The following is a 22,642-nucleotide window of genomic DNA, read 5'->3' as shown; positions in this document are numbered from 1 at the left end:
GAAGTGCAGAATTGTTTCATAACTAAAGTTTAAGCATATTTTTCACACAAAAAAAATTGCTGAAACACTGTCTTTTTTAATCCTAATTTCTTATGTCAGGTGGATTATGATCTTCTTAAATGATTAAAGCCATCCTCAGGGTTCCATATGGACACAGTATACATGCAAAACTACAGTCGAATTTGACTATCAAACCACAGCATCATGGTTATTAGAATAGGTAAGCTGAGGCTGTAAAATATATTTTCTTTTATTTTTTTCCGTTTTAGGTTCTTGAGCTACATCCTGATGCGGACCAAGCCGATCCAATCTGGTATTTACGTATTCCAAACCCAAACAGAGAGACAAACAGTGCATGTCATGTCCATTTCAAGGTTGTCTTTTATCCCAATTCTTGAACACGTGAACCCTTTGAGAGCATCTCCTGACCTAAAAGAAAAAAGAAGGGGAAGCATCTCAAATGCAAAAAAAGCACATTTACTTTGACGCCCTATAACTAAATTAGGGTTCAGTCTCAAGTTGAAGATAAGAACTTAACATGTAATTATTGGTTTTCTCCTCTCCTCTCTTCTTTTCATCACGTGATTAGTTACAAAGGGGCGGATTCACTTTGGGGCAAGGTGGGTCAATTGACCCCTCTAAGCTTAGAAATCCTCCACAGAAGAGTTGGGTGCTACATGTCCTTGAAAGTTGTCCTCCAACTACTTGACGAATTTGACGAATTTGTCTCTATGGGCACTAAGCAGTGTAGCTGCTAGCCTCATGTCTTCGTGGGCATTGCTATGAGTCTTTCAATAGGCTCACTCAACATATGTTGGCAGCTGTCTACATGCTCGCTTAAAAGCTATTGACATCAGTCCACATGCTCGCTCAAAAATTGTTGGCATTTGTCGACAGGCTTATACAATATGACTTGACAAATGATCTCAAGCCTACCAAAGCTCGATGAAATGCCAATTTGCATGATATTTGATCCAAAAAATTTTACACTCTATGCACACTAATCTTATTGACCCCCCAAAAAAATTTCCTAGATCCACTACTGCAAATACATACGAGAGAGGAAGAGGGAATGCAATATTAAACTTTTTACAACTAAGTTTTTCCCTAATTATCATATCCAAATCCGTAACTAAACGCATACATATGATTGCATATCATGTATAAATTAGTTTTTAAGGGATAGAGAGTTTTTCATACGATGCTTCTGGTTGAAGACAATGGAGTAAATACAAATCTCCGTATAAGATGCCCTAAATGGTTTCCATTGTTTTGGTACGTAGCAATTTTTCTATTCTCCGGAATGGAAAAGGAGCTGTGGCTGCCATTGTTTGTCCATTACTCGCTACTCATGCATAGAACTCTCCTTCCACATTTGGACTCAAATGAAGACTGAAGATATACTAGCAAGTAGCAAAGCAAGTTTTCAAAAACAATGCTTGCACGGAGTTGTAGATGAGAAAAGGTGCTATGTGCTGTTGGTATATATTGTAGCTACCTCTATTTAATTTCACTTCATCTTGTCAAATTATATCCAGTCGTAATAAGATACCGAACTCGTTACACCTAGATGTCAAACCTAAGACATTTAACATACAAACGAAGAAGATCTAGTGAAGCACTAGACTGTAGGACTGTTTTTTATGATATTCACAATAAAAATTAATGTGTATTTTACATAAGAAAACATATCTCTACAGAAAAAAAGAAAAACAAAAAAAAACAAAAAAACAAAAAAAAAAACAAAACAAACAAACAAAAAACAAAAGTTATGATATACGTATATATTGTCAAGGGTTTTTGAACATTAGTCCTTGCAAAAGATTAAAATTTTAAAAAAACCTGGTGTTAGATTACATATTCAATTTAATCCCTTGAAGTGTAATTTTATCAAAATTTATATTCATTTTTTTTATTTAATATGTATTTTTATTTAATCTCTCCACAGTAAATTTTAATCTTATTAATATGCACATATTTAGTTCTTTAATTATAAATGAACATAAATGAGAAAACATAAAAAGAAATTTATGATACAAAAATATATAAATATATAAGTGTACAGAAATGACTGTGCCAAAATATATAAAATTGACTTTTTTTTATCGAAATATTTGTATCACATGATTGTTCCAAAATATATTATAATGAACCTAAATCTATGTACCGATACGTATTATATTGAATTAATGTACCCAAATGTCAATACCAAAATGTATGTACCAAAATGTACGTACCGAAATGCATGTACCGAAAATAGTATATTGAATTAATGTACCTAAAAGTCAATACTCAAATGAGAGGTATTAGGTTCAAACCTTGTGGATGGCAAATTCGATAACAAATTAAGTTATCCATTATGTCTTAACCAAATTTTCCTCGTCTTAGTGTAAAATATATCGTTGTACTAAAAAAAACACTCAAATGTGTGTACCAAAATGTATATACCGAAATGCATGTATATGTTTCTATTGATGAATTAATGTACCTATATGTTTGTATCAATGGATATACCGAAATATTCAAATGTATTAATGTACCTAAATGAAAAACATACAAAATTGTTATCAGACTATATATTATAAAAAAAATTAGTTGCCTAAATGTAGACATTAAAATATATTATGGTAAATGAAATAAAAATTAAATTTAAATGTAATTAATACATTAAAATAGGAATAAAAAGATAAATAAAACATCAAAATATAACTAATAAATGAGATGATTAAATGAACTAGGGACTAAAATTGGATTGTAATCTTACACAAGGTTATAGTCTAAAACTCATCTTTTTTAAGAATTAAATTAAAGATTAAAATGAAGTTTTCTACCAACGTATTCATCTCACGCCCCCTTGGAAAAACACCGTTCCAAACATACCAATATTAGTACTTATGGTAAGTAAATGTTCAAACAACTGTTCAAAGTTCCTAGAGATCCTTTGAAGGCTTGCTAAAACACCCGTTGTCTAACTTGACTTATCGCCCCTTGTTATTTGTTGTCTTTTGTCTTGTTCTCGGCATATTCCGAAATTGTGAATTGTGTACCGATATTCTTCTCGTCAGGTTTCTTAACCTCAATCTTTCTTTCTTCTTTAGCGATGGATATATGGCAGTGACTGGCGTTCTTCGCCATCCATTGGCAACAAATAGTAGTTTTGTGGTAGCAGCACTCCCAGCTAGGGTTAGGGTTGATGCAATCCTATAGGGTATTGGAAAATGTAGTTTATATTCCCTCCTGTTTAAATAATGTAAAAGTACAAGGAAAATTTTGTAAAAACTATTTCTTCCTTTGCACACGTTATTGTTTTTGTACATGATTTTATTTACTTTATACGATTTAGCAGTAAAAGATGAGCGTGAGGTGTGGTGTGGAGAAAAAAATGTTTCGTTGAAATCTATTTCTGGGTACAAGTGATGAGTGTGGATGTTTTTTTTTGCTCTTCTATAATTAAGTGGTTAGGAATGCAAAAAATGAAAAATTATAAGTGACTGCATACTTAAAAAATTACAAATATTTATGTTATAATATTTATTGTACTGAATCATGTACACGGCACACCGAAAATTTTTTTGCCCAAGATGGGGGGACAACTTTGTAAATTTCCGTGCGTTGCCCATGTAAGTCTCTCCGTAGCTAAATAGGATGGCAGTCTAGTGAATACGAAAACGCACGAGGGGTAAATTCGGTACATCGGTAATCGAGGAGCGAGAGAGAATGTATGTGTGACAACTTTGTAATTTACGTATCGCAAAAATAAAATGAGGCAGCACCAAAAGCGCAGGCGAAAGACACCAGAATCACCTCCACGCGCTCTTCGCTCGTGTCAATGCCTCTAGGTAAACTTTGTCAGGAAAAGTGTATCTCACGCGCAGGAAATGGAGCGCGGAAGGGGCGGTGGTGGGGAAGACGGAGATTTTTAGGGTTGATGAGACTTAAGATACAAAGAAGAGTGGGACTGTGAAAGGGTAGGTCACTCATAAGTCAGTGGCTAAATCGGATAATGTTAGAGAAATCAATTATTTAAATTAAATTTTTTAAATTATATATCATGATTGTTGATGGTTGAATTATTATTTAGAGATTCTTTTTTATTTATTTATTTATTTATTTATTTATTTAAATTAGGGACAAGCTAAGAAGACTCACAGAGGCATTTTAACTTTCTTTGACCACAAGTTTGACTTCCACACAAGCAGTGAACCCAAAATCTCTAATTTTTAGTTTGAAATCTCGTAATCCGTCATTTATCATCTCGTAGTTAACGTATTTATTTACTATTAATAACATTATATCATTTATAAAGTTAATCTAAAAAATCAATCTAACAGTACTCCCGACAGTAACAACACCACTCCCACCATATTTGCTGCCAAAAGGTCCAAGGGCCCCTCCTCTCCTTCCTCATTTTGCATCGACAACTCTCTCTCTCTCTCTACTTCCATAAAATGATATGTCCATGACCTCTTGTCAATGCCATCTCTCTCTCTCTCTCTCTCTCTATGACCTCTTGTCAATGCCATCTCTCTCTCTCTCTCTCTCTCTCTCTATAACCTCTTGTCAATGCCATCTCTCTCTCTCTCTATGACCTCTTGTCAATGCCATCTCTCTCTCTCTCTATAACCTCTTGTCAATGCCATCTCTCTCTTTCTCTTTCTCTTTCTCTCTCTCTCTCTCTCTATGACCTCTTGTCAATGCCATCTCTCTTTCTCTCTCTCTCTCTCTCTCTCTCTCTCTCTCTCTCTCTCTATGACCTCTTGTCAATGCCATCTCTCTCTTTCTCTCTCTCTCTCTCTCTCTCTCTCTCTCTCTCTCTACTTACATAAAATGATATGTCCATGACCTCTTGTCAATCCCAAGATTCCGATTCCACCCGTTCGAACATCACTAGTCGACATAATTTTACTATATAAATATTATAATTCGAATTATTTATTTTATTTATCATTAATATCTAATTATCATTTATTTATGTCAAACAAATCACGACTATAATAAAAAGTAAAATCTTCACGATTAATCGTCTACATGTTTGATTCATGTGAATAACTAAATTTTATTCAAATCAAAAGAATTGTTATTGATATGATCTTTAGAAGATGATAAGATGAATGAGTGGTTCGGATTATTATCTTTGGACAATAAAATAATATCACTTCATCATATTAAGAAAAGACTCTTTAATCGTAAGAGATTGATCTTCAACTAAATAGTCTAAATCATATAGCATAAAATCGAAAAAGATCACTACTTAATTTGGTCATTTTCTTAAGACAATTTGCACAAAACTTTTGTAAAGAAAAATCCAAATGATTTTTTTTGTTTGTTTTTAGTTTACTAGTAGTTTCATTTGGGTATGGGAAATAATAACCATGCACTCTTTTTCTCTTTATTTATCCTATTTAATATGTATTTGTTGTTTTCGTTCAATTTGTCATATGGGTAAGCTAAATTATCCGTGTTGAGCACTTGCATTAGTAAAAGTATAATGCTTGGAGACCAAATTTGTTAAACCAAATTTACAAACCAAATGATATGATTGTAGATTATTGAATTATTGAGTAAATGTCAATTAACATGTTTGTTTCTTGTTGGTGACACATAATTTGGTTTATAAATGTGGTCTTCCTAGCATTATCTCCAAAATTCTCATTGTACACTCTAAATTTTTTATATTTAGAAAAAAAAACACACTCGTGAAGAGTGTACAATAAAATTTTTGAAGTGTCAATAATAATTCTCTATTTTTAACTCTATTTGATTTAGCACGACTATTTTCTTAAAAAAAAACATTCGTTTACTTGCTTACTTTAAAGAGCGAAGGATAACTTTGAAGCTTTCTTTTTTGTCTAGTAAGGTAGTTTACTCGCTGTAAGGAGTAAGGCTTTACTTCATGGCTTTAAACTTTAAAGTTGCCAACTTGAACCTAAAGTTTTGGTCTTCATTGCTCCACGTACTTGTTTAGTTCTTAAATAATCCATATAGATTGGATAGGAGGAGGTTATATTTGTTTAGTCTTCTTCATAAGAAAGATAAATTACAACAAAAACGCACGAGGGCATCCTTCTCCAAAAATGTCAAAGGAAGAGTACCGTAAAACATTGGATTTGGAACAGTAACAGAAAGTAATTATGTTTATGCATTCTGATGCGGCTTGGATCCCCATTGATCTTCTTCCTCTCTAACAAAACACTTTCTTGAAATCACTTATTCAAAAGGAAAGCAAAACATGAACAAGGGCATGACCTTCAAAGTGGAGAATAATAAATTCTCCAACATTGCAAAACACAACGCTCATTTTGTCAAAATTAGCGTAATTTTCAAACTTCCGTTTTCTCTTTCTGCATATCTTCTTATTTCTCTCTTTGATTTATTTAATCCAAAGACGATAGAAAAAAATAAAACTACATAACAAAACGAAGCATACAAAAATCTCTCCCCCAAAAGAGGCTACTCTTGGTCTCCAAATTTTCGTTTTTGTTGTTAAAACTTTGTTTAATAGGATCACCATTTTGTACTTTTATTGAATTTTGAAGTTTTTTTTTTTAACAATCCATATTTACATTAAAGAGAGATTGAGGCTTAGTCTCACAATAGACTAGCAATAATATGGTTCAAATTCGTCTTTACGAGAATCAAATATAAGATCTCTTACTTATAAATGAAAAAGAAACCCACTAGATTGTAATACTAAATGGTAAATTTTGAAGATTTTTAAATAAAGAAAATAGAAAATGAATGAAAACCCCTTTTCGTCTTTTCAATATATTTTCTTGCTAAAACCTTCCTTTTGTCTTGGTGGAGGGCCTCACCTACGTCCTTCATACAGTAAAGGAAAATTACTAATTAAAACGAAAAAGATAAAGCCAAAGGCAGAGCAAAAGCAGAGAGAAAGAAGAGAGAGAGACTGTGTGGGTGGGGGGGACAGGCTAAGACAGTACATTACCAACACTCTCCACCCTCCTCTCTCTCTCTCTCTTTCTCTCCTCCCCTCTCTCTCTGTCTTCTGTTATACAGTCGAAGTCGAAAAGCCATCACCACATTGGCTTTTTTTTGCCTTTTGTTTCTGTGTTCGTATGCAATTGTCTACGTCTACTGCTGCTTCTGCTCCCTCTTCTAACTACCTGTAAATGGGGGAGGAGGAAATGGAATCATACTTTGAATTCCTTGTTATCATTTGATAAACCACTTCTTCTTCTTGTTCTTCTCTCTCTCTCTCTCTCTCTTTCTCTCTCAGCTTTTCTCTCTCTTTCACTCTCTGAAATTTTCCTCCAAGCCAAACATGATTTTCTTCTTCTTTTCTGTTCATCTCCTCTTTTTGGTTTCTGGGTTCCCTTCAAAACATCAAAACTCCTTGAAATGATTTGAATTTCGCCTCCCCATTTCAAATTTCCCCTTTCTGCTTTCTGGGTTCTCCTCACTTCTCCCATTTGGTTTCTCATTTTCTTGTTTTTTATTATCTTGTCAATTTTTCTTTTGGGACTGCTTATCTGGGAAGCACTTTTTCTTGAGCAATTCTGGGGAACATTCATGGAAATTGATCTGAACCATGCAGTGAGGGAGGTGGAGAAGAATGCTTATTGCAATGGGGATTGTGGCGGTGTTTGTGTTTATTGCTTGTCCTCTTCAACTTCTTCATCTTCTTCCAATTCATCCTCAGCTCCTGTGGCTTCCTCAATTTATCTGGAGCTTTGGCATGCTTGTGCTGGCCCTCTTATCTCACTCCCCAAGAAGGGGAATGTGGTTGTCTACTTCCCACAAGGCCACTTGGAGCAAGTTGCCTCCTCCTCTCCTTTCTCTCCCATGGAGATGCCCACCTTTGATCTCCACCCTCAGATCTTCTGCAAGGTTGTGAATGTCCAGCTGCTTGTGAGTAACCTTTCCATATGAAACTCCCAACATTGTATTTAATTTGTTATTATTTTCTCAAATATTTTCTGGGTATTTAATTTGGTTATTGAATTTGTTACTTCTTGAATTAACAGGCTAACAAGGAGAATGATGAGGTCTACACACATGTCACCTTGCTTCCTCAGCCTGAGGTATGATTCTAATAAACAATGAAATTTGGAGTGGAGTTGTTCTATTTAATTCTGTACTTTTTATTGTTGTGGACTTGAAGTTTCTGTTGGAATGCTATTTTTTCGTAGTGGCTGCTCAATTTTATCGGTTTATAGCGGTTATAATTGGGATGTGGATTTTGGGTATTCTGTAGTTGGTAGGAACAAATTTGGAAGGGAAAGGGCTTGAAGAGTTGGGAGTGGATGAGGGGGATGGAGGATCACCTACAAAATCAACCCCTCACATGTTCTGCAAAACGCTTACAGCTTCTGATACCAGTACACACGGAGGGTTTTCCGTTCCTCGGAGAGCTGCTGAAGACTGCTTTCCTCCATTGGTATGAATAAATGCATTTATATTTCTCTGTTTTCCATCGAAGGTTTTTCTATTTGTATATCTTTTAATAGAGTTCTTTTATCGGTAGGACTATAAACAGCAGAGGCCATCTCAAGAACTTGTTGCAAAGGACCTACACGGGGTAGAGTGGAGGTTTCGACATATTTATAGAGGTAAATTATTTAGAATTCCTCTATCGGTTTGATTGATGGTTAATTTGGTATGATTCTGAGCGTATTACTCCTCAGGTCAGCCAAGGCGACATCTGCTTACTACAGGATGGAGTATTTTCATAAGCCAAAAGAATCTTGTAGCGGGGGATGCTGTGCTATTTTTGAGGTAACTGCAATTAATTGACTATTTTAGTTTCAAATTGATCATGGCTTAGGAATCACTCAAATTTGTTTCTCTACCTATTCAAGGGCTATCGTCGATCTTTTAACAGGTGAGAAGCAGCCAAAAGTATACCTTTTGCCTGAATGACGTTAATGTTTGATTCTTTCGGAGATTTCCTTGTGAAGAGCTATTAATAATTACTAAGGATCATAAAAAGTGTTGATTTGCCATATTGTAGTTGGTTGAGTATACATATTTATTTTTCTCTGTAAAAGAATCTCTGCTGCTGGAATGCAAATACTTTTATGTCCAAAGGTGAAAATAGATTTCCGCACATGATAGGATGTAGACTTATGTTACGTGTACTGCGTACTATTATGAAAGAACATTATGTCTTTGGAACAAGAATAATTTAACTTCTATGAGAAGCTAAAAGCTTCCTTGATTTTGTTCATTGTCTGGTGACCTCGGTAACTTAAATACTTTACAATGGTCTTTGTAGGGGTGAAAATGGAGAGCTGAGGTTGGGAATTAGAAGAGCTGTTCGACCTAGAAATGGTCTTCCTGATTCTGTTGTAGGCAACCAGAATTCGTACCCCAGTGTTCTTTCTCTCGTGGCTAATGCGATATCCACCAAGAGCATGTTTCATGTATTCTACAGTCCAAGGTACTAGTACAATACTATTCCGCTTTACTTTTTGGTGATGTTAGTTTTGACAGAGTTTTTATGAACCCTTAATATACTGTGCATTTTCATACTTAAACATTTTTCATTTGATCACTAAATGTGGTGTATCTGTACGATTGCACATTTTTTGTGTACGATCTAAATATGCTTGTACTGTTCTCGTGGTAAAGAAGCACAAACTATAGAAAACAAGAACTTGACGTGATTACTTAAATAGGGAGATGACGTTAATAAATTAGTACACTACTTTGTTAATACGGTTCCATAAACAAGTACGGCAAGTGCTAGTAAGTTGGGGCATTTCCATTTTTGGATCTCACAACAGTTGGCATGAGTTACACGGAAAGCTACCGATAAATCTAGTAATCTTTTAACTTCAGAATCTACCAACTTGTTCGTCCTGTGTTTTGTGCAAACCGTTCTTTTAAGGTTTATTCTCTTTTGACGAGGCTTAATTATGGTTACTTTCATTCCATTGTATGCTTAATGGAAGTAACCTCTCTTTCCATTGCTCAAATCATCTGTCAAAAACAAAAACAGATTTTTTTTTTTTTCACCAAGATTCGTGAACATGCATGGACGGGGTTACGCATTTACAGAATCTTTTTAAATTTCTGTGATGCAGGGCAAGCCATGCAGAATTTGTCATTCCCTACCAAAAATATGTCAGAAGCATCGCTAATCCGGTGACTACGGGGAATAGATTCAAAATGAGATTTGATAGGGATGATTCATCTGAAAGAAGGTATTTATAAGTTTGATTCAATGGCATGGCCAGCATGTTTTCCTTGTTAGACATTTTATTGACACAATACAGATTCTGATTTCTTGTAGGTGTAGCGGTGTAGTGACTGGTATCACCGACTTGGATCCGTTTCGATGGCCAAACTCAAAATGGAGATGCTTGATGGTATGCTTCGTATTTTATCTTCCTTTTTTAAAACCGATAATGAACTGCATGCCGTGTTATTCTGAGAGAGAGAGAGAGCTGAATCATTGAAATGCATCTATGCATGCATTGCATATGCACTTCGTGTAAAGAAATGACAGGTTCACAAACTGTAGTTCAATTATTGCGGTGTTGCATTTACACCTTTATTTGTTACGTTACCAGGTCAGATGGGATGAAGATATAGGAAATGATCATCAAGAAAGAGTCTCGCCGTGGGAGGTTGATCCTTCTGTTTCTCTCCCACCTTTGAGCATCCAGTCTTCTCCAAGACTGAAGAAACTGCGGACAAGTCTGCAGGGAACCCCACCCGTCCACTCCATGACTGGTACGAAACTTCCCAATAGCATCGCAAGCATGTTTTACATCATCATTAGTCCTCAATATGTGAATTTTCTTGCAGCTGGAGGGGCTGGGTTTAAGGACTTTGAGGAATCAGTTAAATCCTCTAAGGTCTTGCAAGGTCAAGAAAATATAGGTTTCATATCACCCCTCTACGGGGGTGATACTGTAAACCGCCCGCAAGATTTTGAGATGCATGCTTCGGCACATCTAAGTCTTGCATCAAATGCAACACAGAAGGCTACTATTGATGAGCTTATGAGGGCTCACCGCACCCCCTACACAGGATTTGCGGAATCAGATAGATTTCCAAAAGTCTTGCAAGGTCAAGAAATATGCCCATTGAGATCGTTGACAGGAAAAGCAAATTTCACCCTGGGTGATTGGGAATCCAACAATGGTTGCGCACCTTTCAACGTTTATCAACCGCCCAAACCAAATTATTTCTCTCTAGCTTCTGGATCCCTTCCAAATATGTACTTTCCTTATGGTGACATTCACAGAGCTGGCCAAGATCCCACAATGTGCTCTAATGCTACTAACTTAGCCAGAGAGAAAGTGCAAATCAACCCGTATTCTATGCAGATGGGAGTTGCGAGAAATGAAGTTGGAAGGCCAAATAAACCTAGTGAGCATAAGACACAGGAGAGTACTTCTACCCTTCCCGCTTTAGTGCCAATTCCAAGAAATCCAAATGATAAAGACTATAACGGGACTGTTACTGGGTGTAAACTTTTTGGTTTTTCCTTGACTGGGGACAATCCCTCTCCAAACTCTCAGAGTTCCAGTAAGCGGAGTTGTACAAAGGTAAGCTATTGTAGCCCTCAAGTTGGACTGTAAAATGCCATGCCTAGGACATCTTTGCCAACTGATGTTACATATATTGAGTGAAGGTTCACAAGCAAGGCAGCTTAGTGGGAAGAGCCATTGATCTCGCAAAACTGAATGGCTATGGTGACCTGCTGACCGAACTGGAGCGGCTGTTTGGCATGGAAGGCCTTCTTCGAGATTCTGATAAAGGATGGCGGATCTTGTACACTGATAGTGAGAACGATATGATGGTTGTTGGGGATGACCCATGGCAGTACGTCTCTCTCTCTCTCTCGGAAAGTAGAATTTTATATCTAGTTCTGCATTTATAAACTTTTGTTTTAAGTTTATTAACATAAATGTAGCTGTAAGTTTTGTTTCTGAACAAATCATACAAGTGCTTTTTGTACATGACCTTTCGGAAATGATGTGTTCTTGGTGCAGTGAGTTTTGCAATGTGGTCTCCAAAATCCATATATATACCCAGGAAGAAGTGGAGAAGATGACCATCGGAATGATCAGCGATGATACTCAAAGTTGTTTGGAACAGGCGCCGGTCGTGCTTGAAGTGTCAAAGTCCTCATCCGTTAGCCAGCCGGATTCTTCTCCGACGGCTATCCGGGTCTAAAAATAATGAAATTCAGGGTGGTCATTGTGCTGTTGTAATCTTATATCTGCATATGCAAATAATGCACACCAGAACCTAATTATGTATTTTATGGAGTTCCTAGTCCTAAGTTATGTAGTTGCGGTTGTCGTAGTCTTGAAAACGAGACATGTTTGGCCTTCCGGAGATTGACGTCTTTCCGATTGACGTTTGATTATGTAGTACTGTAACTTTTTATGAGTATAAATTGTTGATGTGTGCTATTATTCTGTAGGTTTCCAACATATTGGAGAAGATGAAAGGATTTCTAGTAGGGTTTCTTTAGGATGCTTCCCTCCACATCAATGATTTATTCATGACTTTGGTTCAAACATTAAAGATTATGCCGTCTCTAACTGAACATTACAGAGATGAAACGAAGTCTGGAGTCTACGACTGCTGAACCTCGCTACCACCACGGGTAAATACGAGCATGGTTTGACAGCAAAAGTGAAAAAGTAATCAAATTTCGTAACTTTTAGTGTTTTTATTACCCGAAGAACACTGTGATTCTCGTTTTCTGATCATGGATGCACCAGTTGCTACGATCCTTCATGATTCGGCATTCTGGAATGTGCGGGTGAAAGAAACTCAAATGGCGGACTGCAACACCCGGTGTATCTTGAATGCAGTGCCCGAGAGGCGAGAGCTGCAAACATTTCAGCTCAGCAATTGAACATGTGCATTCTGATCTCACTATCCCAGCTCCGATCTCATACAGTTCGGCATCGCGAAGGAGACAGGCCAGTTGGGTACTCATTTACATAACCATTACCACCTAAACATTGTATAGCCTGCAACGTTCAAATAAACTTGTTCACGTCACTTGTAAAGTTATCATGCACAAGCTCTCATCTGTTTGTTACAAGCATATGGATATACAGATCCCAGTTCTAGTTACGAAAAACCTCTAGGAAAAAAATCACGTGAACGAAAATTCCCAACCTTATTAAGGGCATTCGAGCAATATGTAGAAAACTAGTCGTCTGGCCAAGATAAGACTAAATTGATTGGCCCGAACGAGGTTTATGCTTGAGTAGAAAAATTACACATCTGCAGAAGTAAGTGCAGAATCTTTTACCTGCAAAGCAACCTGCGTGGCTCTTTCAACCGTACACTGAGAGATGGCCTTCTCTTCTTTCAATATTTTATAGTGCAGATGGAAAAATGTTTAAGCAAAGATGGAATTCGTATATTCTTCGTTAAATCACATTGGACATCGTTTGAGCGGATACAGACTGTTCTTTCGTGATGGAACTCGGATGCCTCATTTGATCAGATGTGTATATTGTATCTGGTGTTAGAGGAAGTGCAGAATTTTAAGAAATGGGTTCAGTCCTCCTCCTATAGCTATCATTTCCTCCATTTCTTCTTCTGTCCGACTTATATCCTTGACAGAATTATCACATAAAAAACAAACGAGAAGTTAAACCAAGCCATAAATATGTCTACGAATTTCATATCAGTCCATATACTCTACTTCTCCAACAGATTTCATCATCTTAAAAGAAGAGTAACGGAAAAGTTGCCCAATCACTTGATAGATTAAATTAAAATAGCACATATCATTCGTCACTAAGTGATGCGTGAATCAAATGGCTACATGAACTGGACTCAGCAGTGGAACAACTCCCTCCAATGCAGCATTCAAGGGAAGGAGGCACCGAAAGTTGTCCAAACTGCAAAGATGTAAATCAATTTCATCACGATCTTTCTATTAATGCCAACGTAGCGGGTGAATTAACGATCAACTCCATAGTTGATGCATCTGCAGAAAAACCCCTCACCATCATTTCTTGAATAAGTCTCATAGCCCTTGATGTCTCGTAGTTATTGATAAACCCTCGGATAATTGTGTTGTACGTGCAATCATTTGGAGAACAATCTCTCTCTTCCATTTCTCTAAGCAAGTTTTCTGCTTCACATGTTAGTCCCCCATTACAAAATCCACTGATCACTATAGTATATGTCCTGACATTAGGTTGAATTCCTTTTGACGATAAACGACGAAAGAGATCCCATGCATATTCAACTTTTTCAGCTCTGCACAAACCTTCAATAAGAATATTGTAAGTTACAATGTTAAAATCCAACTTCTTTCCCTCCATCTCTTCCAACAATTCAACTGCCTTGGGAAATTGTTTGGTTTTTACAAAGGCCATCCAGTAAAATATTATACGTTTGAATGCCTGGAAGTTGGCCACAAGCTTGCATTTGAGAGAACAAGTTTTGCGCATCTTGTGTTCTCCCCATCTTGCAAAACCCATCAACAAGAGTGTTATAAGTAACCGTATTTGGAACAACTCCCTTATGAGACATTTCCAGAAAAATCATCCGAGCATCTTCTATCCTTTTACGCTTACAATAGCCATTTATCAATATGTTATAAGTACGAGCATTAACGGTAACCATCTATAAGCGAATTGTACGTAATTGTATTGGGTTCTATATCCCCTTGCGTCATCATTTCGACCAAGCTCCTTGCTTCCTGGACCATCCCCTCTTTGCAGAATTTATCAACCAAGACATTGAAGGTGTGCACAATTGGAAAGATATGTTTCTCCACCATTTCATTCAACAATCTTGTAGCTTCTTTCCACTTCCCTAATTTGCAAACTCCATGAATCAAAGAGGTATAGGTCATGACATTTGGGGCAATACCCTTACTCGTCATTTCTGAGAAGAGGTTCAGTGCATCAATAACTAGAGCATCTTTGCAAAGAGTGTCGATGATCGTGTTGTAGACAATTACGTTAGGCATGCAAGCATTTTCTTCCATCTTATTAAGCAATTGGATAGCTTCAATGCTGTTACCTTTCAAGCAATGGCCCTCTACAAGTGTGTTGAAAGTAACCACATTCGGCCTGCAATTACCTCCCTCCATCATTTTGTTGAAAAGTGCTGCTGCCTCAGCCTCTCTACCCTCACAAATAAATCCACTGATTAGAGTGTTGAAGGTCGTGACAAATGGATCAAAACCAAATTTGAAGAATTTTCCCAAGATAGACAAGCTAAAACCCCATTTGGTGCATATGGCAAAAGCAATTAATGATAATGTTTAGAGTATAAACATTAGGACAAATTCCCGACACAACCATTTGGTTATTCAAGGAGATGACTGTCGAGTAATGCTTCAACTTGGCAAGTTGACCCAACATTTGAGTGAAAAGGACAACGGAAGGCAGAGGACGCCTTTGAAGCATTTCGTCGAACCCATTGGGAGCATCCTCCACATTAGTGATTTTCACAAGTTGGTATTGTTGGGTGCTTCTAGATTCGGTCGATTTAGAACACATTGGGAGCATACTTCCAACAAACGTAATTATTCATAGACAAACGTACTAATAACTTCGAACACATGTACCAATCATAGAGCAAACGTACCAATACTTCCATCAAACGTACCATACTTTCTAGGGTTCACTAGAGTTAAAATGGTTGCAAACTCAAATCAGTCTTCAATCATGGTAGTAATCTGTATAAAATCCCATGTCAGACCTGTATCAGAACTATTAACAAAGCTTGAGATTGATTAATCTGCCTCGGTTATATTTCTAAAGTTTCAAGGATTAAAGGATATCACTTGCCTGTATAATCTAAACTCGGTTTCTTCTGGGGAGCTTCACCTGAAGGAACATGCTTGGAAGAATTAAGAATTATCTTGGAAGTGGACTCTTGAGCTGCCAACGGATTCTCACTTGCTCTTGTATCTGTTCTGTGCTTTCGTGGAGCATCCGAAATGGATGCTATCCTACATCTTATGCTGGTGCTCGTTCAAGCAAAATTCCGTTATTCTTGGGAGTCCTACCTCTGAAAGAAATGTTTCTTGAGAAGTACATAGCCGTTGTATATGGTGTCGCTTCTGCTCTTCACCCGGGAGCTTGTGTACTCGCAGTTGGAAGGCAAAGTCCGCCAGTTTTTCCCTTGTATTGGGATAAGAAATCCAAATACTTACTAGCATATGCTTGCTTAATTAAACATCATCAGTTGGGAGAAGGCACAATTGTAGTGTTTTACTGATCTTTGTTTCAGTGAAGGACGCCACTGTGGGATTCCATATTGCTTCTGTGCCACGGGATCACGGTTGAATATGTGGGGATTGTCCGGGGCATGCATCTTAGTTCTTCAGCCCTGAGCATCCTCCCTGTTATGGATTCAGAAATGGAAGACTGACGGAGCCAGACTTTACTTGCAATTGCCTTCTTCTTGCATACATTACCAACAGGACTCGCGAACCTGCACATCAACAACTCAAGGCATTTGTTTCAACGGTGAACTTGCCAGAGAGGACTGTTCGAAGCTTATTTAATGTTGTTCGATGTTGGACGATTCTGCAGATGATTGACTTGCGCTGTTCGGAGATTATGGAGATTATTCCACCTCTTTCAGTCGGCAGATGATTGAGTTTGATACCTGCAATCCGGCATCTCCATAGTCACAATTTGGATTCCGTTTGGATGAGATAATTAAGAAATGATTTGGATATGACAAAATGAATAGATTAGATTAACAAGAAAAACTATTCAATGTATTTTATATGGATTTCACTAAGTATTATTGCAAGGAACGTAATATTTTCGAAACTGAAATAATGAGATTGAACGAGTCAATTTTAATTCCATTTCTCCTACATAAACGTGTTGTTTCAACTCAAGCGAATGGGAGGACATTACTTATAGAAGAGGACTTATTAACTACAAATTCATCAGCTTATGAAAGGATCCTACAAATTTCATATCAGTCAATACTCTGCTTCTCCAACAGATTTCATAATCTTAAAAGAAGAGTAACATAGTTGCTCAATCACTTGGTATATTAAATTAATAACAAATATCATACGTCACTAGGCAATACAAAGATGCAAATCAAATTCATCATGATTTTTCTATCAATGCCAACATTGCGGGTGAATTAACGACCAACTCCGCAGTTGATGCATCCGCAGAAAAACCCATCTCCACCATTTCTTGAATAAGTCTCATAGCCCTTGACGTCTCGTTGTTATTGATAAACCCTCGGATAATTGTGTTATATGTGCAATCATTTGGAGAACAATCCCTCTCTTCCATTTCTGTAAGCAAGTTTTCTGCTTCACATGTAAGTCCCCCTTTACAAAATCCACTAATCATTATAGTATATGTCGACATTAGGTTGAATTCCTTTTGATGATAAACTAAGAAAGAGATCCCATGCACATTCAATTTTTTCAGCATTTGAGTCAAGACTTGGTTGAAAGGGTCAACGGAAGGCAGAGGACGCCTTTGAAGCATTTCGTCGAACACATTGAGAGCATCCCCCACACCAACCTTCAAAGAAGAAGTAATCGCAGCCCGTATAATCTTCAGCAGCTCCAAGTCAGCGAGTTGAGACTCTCTCACAAATCAAAGAGTTGTTGTAGAACTGTGTTTTTGCCCTATGTTTCCCATTTTCGAAGTTAACAGGATCTCTTGTATCTTCTCTTTTACCAGTATATACATGACAGTATAAAATAGGTGCCGCGGATGCAAGTCCATTGAATTAGAAATATATACAATACTTAACTACTTAAAAATGAGTACGAACTTCTACTCAAAATTTCTCAAAATTGTTCGTTGTCAATTTATAGAATTTCGTAATCAGAACGTTCAAATTATAAATCATCCTATAAAGATCTCTTCTACAAAAAATCAATTAAAAATAATATTGTTTAGTCATCAAATTGTTTGAAAACAAATGAATAGTATTGGTAAAAGCATTACGAACCGTCTGTGTATTTGTTGAAATAGATTGACAAAACGTCCTTAGTTTTAATTTATTTTTGCATATATAATCTTTACATTGTGGTCCATAATATGAACAGTTCTGATAATAAGTACAAAACTTTATAATCAAAATACTAAAATTTTTAAGTAAGAACCCTTACTTATCTTTGAATAGTCAAGTATATCTAGAAATATAATCTGAAATGAAGAGATGGATGCCTATCAACCCATCCACCTTGAGATTTTGATACATTTTCTGTGGCCTTTGGGTCGGTACACGTTTGCCAGTATGGCCAGCCCTCCTGTATTAATGTACTACTGATGGGATGCATCTGAAAAAGCAGCAGCATCACCCACATACATGGAAAGGGTTCCTCCTTATTAGTAAGTTCTGAGATTCAGATCATTGAAATTTGATTCAACAGTTATAAATAGATGGTTACTTTAAAAGTTATAATAATTTTAACTGTTGAATCAAATTTGAACGCTCGAATCCCCAAACTTATGGATTAAGAGAAAGGAATCCGGAGAGAATCCCTTTCTCACATACATATATTCCAATAAAATCAAGATAGTTGATTTCGTTTGACTTATTCAACCGAATGATCAAAATTTAAGATAGGTGTGTGAAACAAAAAGAGACTTCTGAAAATCAACTCCCTATATATATATATCGTGCAAAAGATATTTTTTGAATCACGACTTGCTACACGCGACTATACATTTTTTTAATCACATTATTGCTAGCTCAATGTAAGGTTAAGTTCATCCCCTCTCCCTTAATGTAAAGGGTTATTATACAAAATGGTCCCTGAGATTTGCATGGTCAATAGAAATGGTCCCTGAGATTGTTCACCATCCATGATTTTGGGCAATTTTCAAAGCTTTGTAACTCAATCGTTTCTTAACCAAATTCGACCCATAATTTATCAAAATGAAGATAGGAAAGTGTAGAATAAGATTATAGATATTTGGAAGCCCAATGGTTACCGGAGATAGCCAGAAAATAGCCTGAAAACTGACTCGTCCGCGGGAAAACTGGAAAACTGGAAAACTCGCTCGAAACTAGGTAAACTTTAAACGTTCATAACATATTCAATACTCAACCAAATTGAGTGATTCAAAAACAAAAATAATACTTCTTGACGAGATGAAGAGAATGGTACATTTTTCGAAGGCTAAATCGTCGTGGATTGGTTGGACAATGGCTCAAAAGTGGTTAACCATTTTCGAGTTAGCCACTTTCGAGCAGTTTTCCGGTCAAATTACGGTGAGTTAGCAGTAAAGAAAGATACCATTCTCTTCATCTCATCTAGAAGTATGATTTTCGTTTTGAATCACTCGATTTCGTTGAGTATTGAAGAAGTTATGAACGTTTAAAATTTACCTAGTTTCCGGCGAGTTTTCCAGTTTTCTCGCGAACCAGTCACTTTTCAGGCTATTTTCCGGCTATCTTCGGCAATCATTGGGTTTCCAAATAAATATAATCTTGTTTTACACTTTCTTATCTTCATTTTGATATATTATGGGTCGAATTTGGTTGAGAATTAATTGAGTTACGAAGCTTTGAAAATTGCCCAGAGAGTTTTTAACGGAATGACCAAAATCATGCATGGTGAACAATCTCAGGGACCATTTCCATTGATTTTCAATCTCAGGCAGCATTTTGTATAATAACCCTAGTGTAAATAATATAGGTTGTTCAAAAAAAAAAAATCATTTGACAACTAATTAAATCACATTATTATGCATGTGCGAAAAACCTTTTTTATAACCGGCACTACGCCTCTTAAGATGCTATGAACATATTTAAAAATAGAGAAAATATATTTAATAAACAACTGATTGAATCACATTATTGTTAGTCCATTGTGAGTTACAAATTATAAATAAAAAATTGCACAAAAAATTAATTATAAAAAACACTATTTATAAGACAAAAATACCATTGCATTATTTGATGCATTATTATGGGCTGCTATTGAACTTTTTTGTTTGTGGGGCATGTTTATCCCATTATTTTTTGTGAAGCCCATGACCCCAAATGGGGCTACTAGCATTATATAGTAGTATAGATATACTCGAAGAGAAAGTATATACACTCCCACATGTATGCAACAGCTGAAAGGCAGTATAAGTAATTTACACAAGACGACACACTAATCATTATTATTTTTTTTTTTGAACAAATGATATTATCTACATTAGGGGGAAGGGGTGAGCTTAGCCTCACAATGAGTTAGCAATAATCTGGTTCAAACTCGCATTTGGTAAGAATCAAACTTAAGATCTCTCACTTACAAGCATCGTTTAAAATTTCTTCGATATGGTCATTCTATGGAAATATCCAAAAAATCAGAGAAAGGTATGGAAATGGGTGTGAAGTCTAAACTTCACCTCATATCGGAGAAGCTCTTAACGTTTAGTATGAAATCGACATATATTGTCAATATTTTTGACACATGTTTTAAATATCGGAGAAACTCTTATATTTCGTTCAAACCAATGTTTGACAATACTCAAAGTTTCATTTTAAATTTTCATTATTTCCATTGAAAACAACCGATATCTATGTCAATATTTGATATATCCGTTGATATTTCCACAAAATTGCATATTGATATTGTGGATGCAAATTTCTTCCTCTTTGATCTTGGAAAAAATTGCACCTACAAAACAATTAACACCTTAGATCAAGGCCAAGAACCTCACGCGCCCACGATGATTTTTTTTTGGGGGGGGGGGGGTGTGGCTTTGGCCGAAGAACCTCCGATGCCAAAGTTAGAATTTGGTGGGAAAAGTGTTTGAGAATTTTTGAGAATTTTCGCAAGAGAATTGAAAGTGCACTTTGAGGAGAATGATGGGGTTTAAATAGGAGAGTGGCCGGTCTCCTTGGGTGAGAGAGGACCGGCCACCTAGCTCCCTTTGTGGGCTAGATTCTTGATTTGTGTTAAATTGGGAGTCATGGAATAATTACCTAATCAATTAGCTAATTAATAGAATAATTACCTAATTGATTAGCTAATCAATATAATAAAAAAAAAAAAAAAAAAGGGAAGATTTGGGGAGTTACCTTGTGGAGAGGATTGGATGAGGATGGATGAGATAGGTTTGAATTGTTTGCCTATTTTGGGCATTTTTGACTTGGTTGAGTGATGATTGCCTGCTACTCACGCGTAGGAATCTCGGTATGCCCCAAGGGTATTTTTGTCCTCTTATACCCAAAAATATACGTGTCGCGTTGTGATTATTTTTGACGCCACAGATATTTCCACATATACTGATATTTTAAACATTGCTTACAAGTAAAGAGGAATACCACTAGACCGTAGTACTAAGTAGCACACTAATAACTATTAAACAATGTTACAAATAGAAATTTGGAAAAATAGTCAATCTAAGGGGCACTTATTAAAATATAACCTTGTTTTTTTCAATTTCTTATAAATATAACTAAATTGATGTTCAGAAGACTTAGTTATCTTTAGACTAAAACTCTCTCTTCCTCCCAATTATTTTTTTACTATGAACTCCCTCGTATGCCTATTGTTGAACCATCAGGTTCAAGGCACCACTGCACTACTTTGTTATCTCTACTCAAAATCAACTAGCAGATGCCCCCCACACTTTTGTAATATGTGAACATTTTTCATTCTTACTTTAAAAATAGAAAGAAGAGGGAGGGAGAGAGAGAACGTGGGAGTGGAAGTGGAGGAGTGAAGATAGGTTTTTGTTTTTTATTATATATCTAGTTAAAATCATGTAGGTGAGGCTTCAATAAAAATTCACACATTTGCAATTAGTGGAATAATTGTTGGAGACTCGAATGGTGATGTGCAAGCATGATAACTTTTTATGTTGTTCAACATCTCCACGAATATAAAAACTTGCACTTATATTCCAACTAATGGCAATTTGTTTAGTTACAAGTTTATAACCAAGAAAATGTTTTGACCTAGGATAATAAACTCGTGAGCTTAAGTCATCTCCAATAGAAATGACTAAAGGTCCAAAAATAAATAAATAAATAAATAAAAAGTCAAATTTGCCCAAATATCCATCTTCAATGTTTGGCTAGACTATAATTTTATCGAGTCCACCAAATTTTTTTTTTTCTTTTGCCAAAATGGCATCGGGTTGACCAAGTGAAGCCCCCCTTCCAGCCCGTTTTTAAGGGCCTAACTCTTCTGCTGCATAAATTAATTCAAATCCAAAGGCCAGAAAAAAAAATTGATAGTTGAGAGGCATTGTTTGTGTGGAAACGGATCCTCTCCGGATCCCTTCCCCCAAATTCACCCAATCAATTAATTTGGGCCCTTGAAATTTGATCTAACGGCTACAAAGAGGATACTCTTTAAAAGTTATAATAACTTTAGCCGTTGGATCAAATTTCAAGGGTCCGAATTAGGTGATTGGATGGATTTGGTGGAAATGATACAAAGAGGATACCTTTCCCGTTTGTTTCACCAGGTAATCTAAGAAAACTTATGACAATTTATATGGGGTATTATTGTTTGTTGTAGGCCATTACTTTATTTGGGACACTTGGTTACATTATAAACTAGGAGCTAGACAATTGTTTAGCATAGAGGGGCGTTTGTATCAATAAAATAAAATAATAAACTTAAAATTAATAAACTATTGGAAAAATTATGTTTTGTACTTTCAATTGAAGATGGTATATGAAGAGTAATGTTAGGATGATCAAAATTTTAAATTAAATGTGCAAATAA

The 22,642-nt window shown here is 36.2% G+C and overlaps 1 protein-coding gene and 1 pseudogene across 2 annotated transcripts; one reads left to right on the top strand and one right to left on the bottom strand.

Moving 5' to 3' along the window:
* Window positions 1–6,874: 6,874 nt before the first annotated feature.
* LOC137741793 (auxin response factor 4) lies at window positions 6,875–12,395 on the top strand. 2 transcript variants are annotated; one of them, XM_068481511.2, is made up of 12 exons: window positions 6,875–7,869; window positions 7,986–8,042; window positions 8,216–8,398; window positions 8,486–8,570; window positions 8,646–8,736; window positions 9,236–9,400; window positions 10,047–10,166; window positions 10,256–10,331; window positions 10,536–10,698; window positions 10,774–11,519; window positions 11,606–11,796; window positions 11,967–12,395. In XM_068481511.2, exons 1-12 carry the CDS (start codon window positions 7,531–7,533, stop codon window positions 12,148–12,150), a joined length of 2,400 nt encoding a protein of 799 aa, XP_068337612.2. In that variant the 5' UTR covers window positions 6,875–7,530; the 3' UTR covers window positions 12,151–12,395. The 2 variants fall into 2 exon arrangements, with proteins under 2 accessions (XP_068337612.2, XP_068337613.2); XM_068481512.2 differs by having other exon boundaries at window positions 6,895–7,869; window positions 8,498–8,570.
* A 1,287-nt stretch (window positions 12,396–13,682) lies between these two features.
* On the bottom strand, window positions 13,683–15,557 carry LOC137743071 (uncharacterized; annotated as a pseudogene).
* Between the last annotated feature and the right edge of the window lie 7,085 nt (window positions 15,558–22,642).

The sequence above is a fragment of the Pyrus communis genome, chromosome 11, assembly GCF_041283825.1.
Source record: "Pyrus communis isolate YQ-2024b chromosome 11, ASM4128382v1, whole genome shotgun sequence".
Lineage (NCBI taxonomy): Eukaryota > Viridiplantae > Streptophyta > Magnoliopsida > Rosales > Rosaceae > Pyrus > Pyrus communis.
Note: the sequence above shows the minus strand (reverse complement) of the source record. Positions and strands in the feature narration are given on the sequence as shown.

Bases quoted from the DNA above. Each gene is read 5' to 3' on its own strand.
- LOC137741793 (XM_068481511.2), top strand. From the start codon at position 7,531: ATGGAAATTGATCTGAACCATGCAGTGAGGGAGGTGGAGAAGAATGCT. The intron at 8,737-9,235 runs GTAACTGCAATT...TGGTCTTTGTAG, and splicing joins GATGCTGTGCTATTTTTGAG to GGGTGAAAATGGAGAGCTGA. The intron at 10,699-10,773 runs GTACGAAACTTC...ATTTTCTTGCAG, and splicing joins ACCCGTCCACTCCATGACTG to CTGGAGGGGCTGGGTTTAAG.